General features: G+C 30.8%; 1 protein-coding gene across 2 annotated transcripts in view; it reads right to left on the bottom strand.

Annotated features, from left to right (window-relative positions):
- Window positions 1–2,396: 2,396 nt before the first annotated feature.
- LOC144844733 (WD repeat, SAM and U-box domain-containing protein 1-like) overlaps window positions 2,397–6,192 on the bottom strand; it is a 200,410-nt gene continuing 196,614 nt past the window's right edge. Inside the window, exons 10-11 of one of the 2 annotated variants that reach the window (XM_078701781.1) lie at window positions 4,323–4,394; window positions 2,397–4,154 (exon numbers count right to left, since the gene is read on the bottom strand). In XM_078701781.1, coding sequence (XP_078557907.1) covers window positions 4,000–4,154; window positions 4,323–4,394 — 227 coding nt within the window. In that variant the 3' untranslated portion in view covers window positions 2,397–3,999. The remainder of the gene's footprint in view (window positions 4,155–4,322; window positions 4,395–6,192) is intronic. The other variant, XM_078701787.1, reaches the window with a different exon arrangement.

Here is a 6,192-nt window from a genome sequence, read left to right as displayed (position 1 = left end):
ACCAAGCTCAATGACCTTGATCAATTGATGTAAATACAGCAAGTCCCACACATACATGTCCTCTCATAAACTCCAATATCTGTAGTTTGTTTCAGTAATGTTTCGAAATAAGAATTGCTTCTTGATGTCATCTCTGTCCACCTCTACTCATCTCGGGCAAGAGTCATCATCACCAGGTATTATCTTGTCTTTCCCTAGTACATGAGTTTTTATACCACAACCATGTGCACTCGGTTGAGATTGTAGAAGATGAGAAGTGAGAGTTAATGCTTCCTATGAATCTTGTGAATGAGCTGTATCTTTATTTTTTCAAGCTTCTGCCAAAAGTTGACAAGTTAAAAAATTACCAACCATACTGGTGACTATGCCCCTGAAGGTTTAGACATTGAATTACATGGCAATAATGCATTTATTATTTAACATCATATTTATACAGGATTTCACAATAAGGTATAAATACATTTGTTTTATATTGTGGTCCTGTCTGAGATACAAACATTGAAATTCAAGTTTCAGTTTTATGAAAAGAAATGAGATCTGTAATTTAGAATTAGAATTGGTAAGTTCCATACTTAAGAGTCATAGTGGGGTATTATATATCTATTATATAGACAACACTGACAACTTTAGACAGCCTTATATTTAGACAATCCTATGAGAAGTGACCCTTTTAGAACATTATGTACAAACAACAATTTATGATATTTAAAACAATTATTTAAAGAATTTAATTTTTAGCGATGACCATTTTGAAACCAAGATGGCCGACATAGTTAAGATTGTATAATGGGTAATACCATCAAAACGGACTTGTTCCACATTCATAATTTGTGTTATAGGTGATATTCTGATTTTGAATAGGGTTATTTGAATGTTGGGGGCCATCTTGAATTTGGTCCTTTAAATGTCTTTAGAAAAAAATAGCAACATATTTTTTTTCATTCCTTATATTATCAAGATATGAAATAATGTCAAAGTTTGCTTTTAACAAAAAATACACACGACATTCATATAAACGACATATCAGCCTACACTATTTGTCGAAATGCTCAAAATGGTCTAAAACGTTTCCAAATGCGATTTGAGGCTACTATAAGCACTTTAATGTTTTTGTGTGAAAGATTTTTTCGAAATGATCAAAATGGTTAAAAACGTCTCCAAATGCGATATTAAGCTATTCTATACACTTTGATGTTTTGTATGAAAAAGTTTTGTCGAAATGCTCAAAATGGTCTAAAACGTTTACAAATGCGATTCTAAGCTAATCTGTACACTTTAATGTTTTTGTGTGAAAGATTTTTCAAAGAAGCTTGGTGTTTATGTGTTAAAAAGTTTTGTCGAAATGATCAAAATGGTTAAAAACGTCTCCAAATGTGTTTTGATGTTTTTGTGTTTAAAAGGTTAAATCGAAATGCTCGAAATGGTCTAAAACGTTTCCAAATGCGATTTTAAGCGATTTTGTGCACTTTGATGTTTTTGTGTGAAAAAGTTTTTTCGAAATGCTCAAAATGGTCTAAAACGTCTCTAATTGCGATTTGAGGCTATTCAAAGAACTTTGGAGTTTCTATGTGAAAAATTGTCCAAATACGATTTTAAGCGATTCTGTGCATTTTGATGTTTTTGTATGAAAAAGTTTTGTCGAAATACTAAAAATTGTCTACAACATTATCAAATGCAATTTTAAGCTATTCTAGGCACTGTGATGTTTTTGTGTAAAAAATTTTTGTCGAAATGTTCAAAATGGTCTAAAAAGTTTCCAAATGCGATTTTAAGCTATTCTGTACACTTTAATGTTTTTGTGTGAACAAACAATTTTTGTCGAAATGCTCAAAATGGTCTAAAACGGATTCAAATGTGATTTAAAGCACTTTGTTGTTTTTGTGTGACCAAGTTTCATCGAAATGCACAAAATGGTCTAAAACGTCTCTAAATGCGATTTGAAGCTATTCTGGGCACTTTGGAGTTTATATTTGAACAAAATTTGTTAAAATGCTCAAAATGGTCTAAAACGGTTTCAAATGTGATTTTTTAAAAGCACTTTGATGTTTTTGTGTGACCAAGTTTCATCGAAATGCACAAAAAGGTTTAAAATGTCTCCAAATGTGAATTGAAGCTATTTTAAGGACTTTGGTGTTTTAATGTTAGCAAGTTTTTTCAAAATGCTCAAAAATTGTCTAAAACGTTTCCAAATGCGATTTTAAGCTATTCTGTACACTTTAATGTTGTTGTGTGAACAATAGCCGAGTCATCGTAAAAAACAAAAATACATATAATTATGTCGTCAATGAATCTGTCACCATTTTGTTTCCGTATCTACAATCGTTTCATTTATTTACATTTAACATTAAATGTATCAGGTGATCAGTAAAACAAACATACATATAATTACATCAATGATTCTGTTTTTTTTTCTGTATCTACAATAGTTTCATTTAGTTACATTTAACAATTAAATATAAATGTATCAGGTAATAAATCAGTAAAACAAATAAACATATAATAATGTCAATGAGTCTGTCACCATTTTGTTTCTGTATCTACAATATCGGTTCGTTTATTTACATTTAGCATTAAATGTAAATGTATCAGGTGATCAGTAAAACAAAAAAAATCTTCATTTATGAATCTTCATTTATGCTCATCTACAGATGCCAGGTTCTTGAGTTCAAATCCATGTTTCTATGTTGTTGGGATTTATCCCTTACAAATAAAAAATATGATTTATCTACCGATGATAGAGATTGGGCCGATTAGAATGTAACATAGTATTTAATATGTTTTAATTCTGATTATACTGTAGTATTTAGTTTAGTTTATATATAGTAAGTATACCTACTTATATTGTAAGTATATTAGATAGTAGTATTGTTACAAATCTTGGCATTCCGTAACAAAGTACCTAATAATAGCATGCCTTATAAAAAGTACATGCTTGCTAGTTTTTGTTCTGTATTGTTCCTTGTAGGTTGTACTAACAGAACAATTGTATTGTCTTCCCATTTAATAGACATAATACACAACACCCCTATCATAATAATGGTATAGTCCATATAAGTCGAGGTGGTCGAAAACGGCACCTGATCCCTAACTCTAAATTAGACAATCACTTAAAAATACTAATGTATACATAGTCTGCAATATACAAATTACTGAAAATTAACTGGCAATAAACAGAGAAAAATCAGTCTGGCCGACTTGTGCCCTCTATTATTAAAGTGTCCCTTGAAATTAGATCTGGCATACAACAACAAAATTTTTCAAGAAGAGCGATCAAGCACTCCCAGCATGGACTGAATTCAACCAGCTTCTTTCAGTAGTTAATGTTCCACTCAAGTCAGTGATTGGATATTTACCAATTACAGATGCCAGCCCTACAGAAATTGACAATGTGCTCACAATTCTCAGAGGATTGTTCAAATTGCTGACAAATTAAATTTGGAATCAATATATTAATGCTGTGAAAATTATTAAATAGTATGTTTGCATATATCTATCACAATGGGCAGTTATGAGGAACAGTTTTTAAATTCTTGCTTACATAATAAGAAAGCAGTCTGAACTTGTTTGTAACTTTATCGTTTTGATTTAGCTTTTCGCTTTTTTTTTTGTATCTCCATTGAGATCCAGCCACTGATACCCACAGCATTGTCATTTTTTTTCAGTAATTTGCCTTTGGATTTACATAAAAGTATAGAAATATCAAGAAGTTATAAAATAATAAATCAATGAAAGTAATGGTAGTAGACCTCTTATTATAAAGTTATCAATATAAATAATCAGCGCAAAGTTGTGTCTTGATCTAACCGGGTACTCATTTATACACCTGGGTGCAGAGAGGCAAATGTAAGTAAAGTATCTTGCCTACGAATACAAGCAATGCGGCGAGAGTTGGATTCGAACCTCGGTCTCACGATCAGTAGTCCAACGTCCAACACACTGCGCCACACGCCCACACATAATATTAAAATAATTAAAAGCATAATTGCCTTTAAAGTTAATTTAAAAAGTGTCACTTTTTATAATCCTCTGAATTATAGCCTTTAGACTTCTATTAGGAGTTAGTTGACAGTTTATCAGTTGTGTGTTAGTCATTGGACTGGTATTGTTCCTCTGCAACCATGTTTCTATTGAGTTGCGTTCATAAGTATATCCATCTAATAAAGTAACGGTAATAAACAAATATATGTATATTTAAATGTAGATAGAAAAATACAGGTATATAGCAATTTTGGAAGGAAATTATCTGAGCAAAAACATATAAACGTGAACTGGCCATATGTTATTTTGCAGAACAACCTTTCAATATAGATTAAAAAAATTACCTGCACATATGACTGGATCTTTCATTATCTCTCTCGTGATTGGGCAGTGATATTCATCAGGAATGTCCCCATCTTATAAAATTAAAAAATGAGACATTTCATAAAAAAATTGAAAGAATTGAATTTGTGAATTGCTTTTTATTCATTCATTGATCCATTAATTAAAAATTACAAAGCAAATACAAAAAGAGTTAACAAGCAAAACAAATTTTTATAAAACTAAACATTTAAAAACAGAAAAATGTTTTAAAAGGTATAACAAATATTATATACTCTAAAATATTCAAATAATTTCATTTGGCTTCGTATGATTATTTTTTGATTATTATTCTAAGCCAAAAAAAGTATTGTTACATACATTTTTGGCTTACAAAAAAAAGAAACTTCATCAAAAATTAATCATATGAAGCCAAATGAAACTAGAATTTAATTCGTCACTTTGACGAATTATAGGTGATCATTTTTATCATTTTAGTTTTACTGAAATTAATATTTTTTTTAAACATACACATACGTTAACATACGATCGGAAAATGTTGATGTATTCCATCCTATTATACGCTTATAGTGCTGAGTTGTGCCTATTATATGCCATATACAATATGTACAGTATATACTGTATATATCTATATGTAGCATAGGTGAAATTACGGGACACACATCATGTTCTAATTTTTTGGTATGATGGAATTATCAAAATAAACTCCAAGATGACAATTTTGAAAGATAATGAATTGAGCAAATAAATATAAGAAGCGCTCTGTTGAATGTGATAAACTACACAAAAAGTTAAAAAATCCTAATTTTTAAATTCAAGTGGCCATTTGATGACGTCACAACACTTTTATATCTACAACTCAATGGCTTCCCGAATAAGTTAAAAAAATTGGGGGTCATCTTGCATTCTGAAGAGTTATTTTCATTTTAAAAAAGACCTATTTTTCACCATTGTTAGAACTTTTGTGACATTAATGTGCGCATTTTGTCATTTTTAACGTGCTTGTATAGCGTTATTTTACGTCGGAATGGACTCAAAATCGGTGAATGTACTAAAGATTGTGAGTAGAATGTGATTTATACATCAAATTTAATTTTTTTTACGCTTTTTAAGAATCGTGTGCGCAAAAACGTGTTTTTGCGCATTATTTTTTTTAATCAGGCAAATAGCCTAATTCATGCTCTAAATTGATCAAACTTAATTTTGAGCTTTTAAATTTTTAATGTGCGATTTCACGCGCATTACCTTGAAACGCGCAAGTTTTTATTACCTCCGCCAAGGAGGTTATATTTTTACCCCTGTATGTTTGTGTGTTTGTGCGTGTGTTTTCACCTGCAATCGTGTGTTTTTGTGTGTGTGTGTGTCTGAACAGCCTGGAGGCCAGTTTTTAGCCGATTCTCACCAAATTTGGCTACAATGATCTATGCCCCAAAAGCTTGGACGAGTTCGATTGTGAGGGGAAAAGGTAATAGTTCAAGGTCACAACTAACAAAAAACTATTTTACTGCCTAGAGACCACAGTTTTTATCCGATTCTCACCAAACTTAGCCACAATGATCAATGACTCATCATATAATTGTGTTTAAATTTTGAAGGGTCAGGGTCAAAGATCAAGGTCCACAAAAAACAAAAACAAAAAAGAAATAAAAAAATAATAATAAAAAAAAAAAATAACCTCAGTGGGACTTGAACCAGCAATCTCAACTGTGAGAGGCTGGATACATAACTATTACACCAAACTCTCATTCACAACTTTGTAGTGTGCAGTTAGCCTATTTACACTTAGAACTAATAAAAAAAAAATTGTAAAAATATATATATATTTTCCGGGAAAATTTTATGTAGGGGAATTTTACAGTAGGCGGAGGTTTG

Source organism: Antedon bifida, chromosome 1, assembly GCF_963402885.1.
Source record: "Antedon bifida chromosome 1, ecAntBifi1.1, whole genome shotgun sequence".
Classification (NCBI taxonomy): Eukaryota; Metazoa; Echinodermata; class Crinoidea; order Comatulida; family Antedonidae; genus Antedon; species Antedon bifida.
The sequence above is the reverse complement of the archived record's forward strand: the minus strand, read 5'-3'. Positions and strand labels throughout refer to the sequence as shown.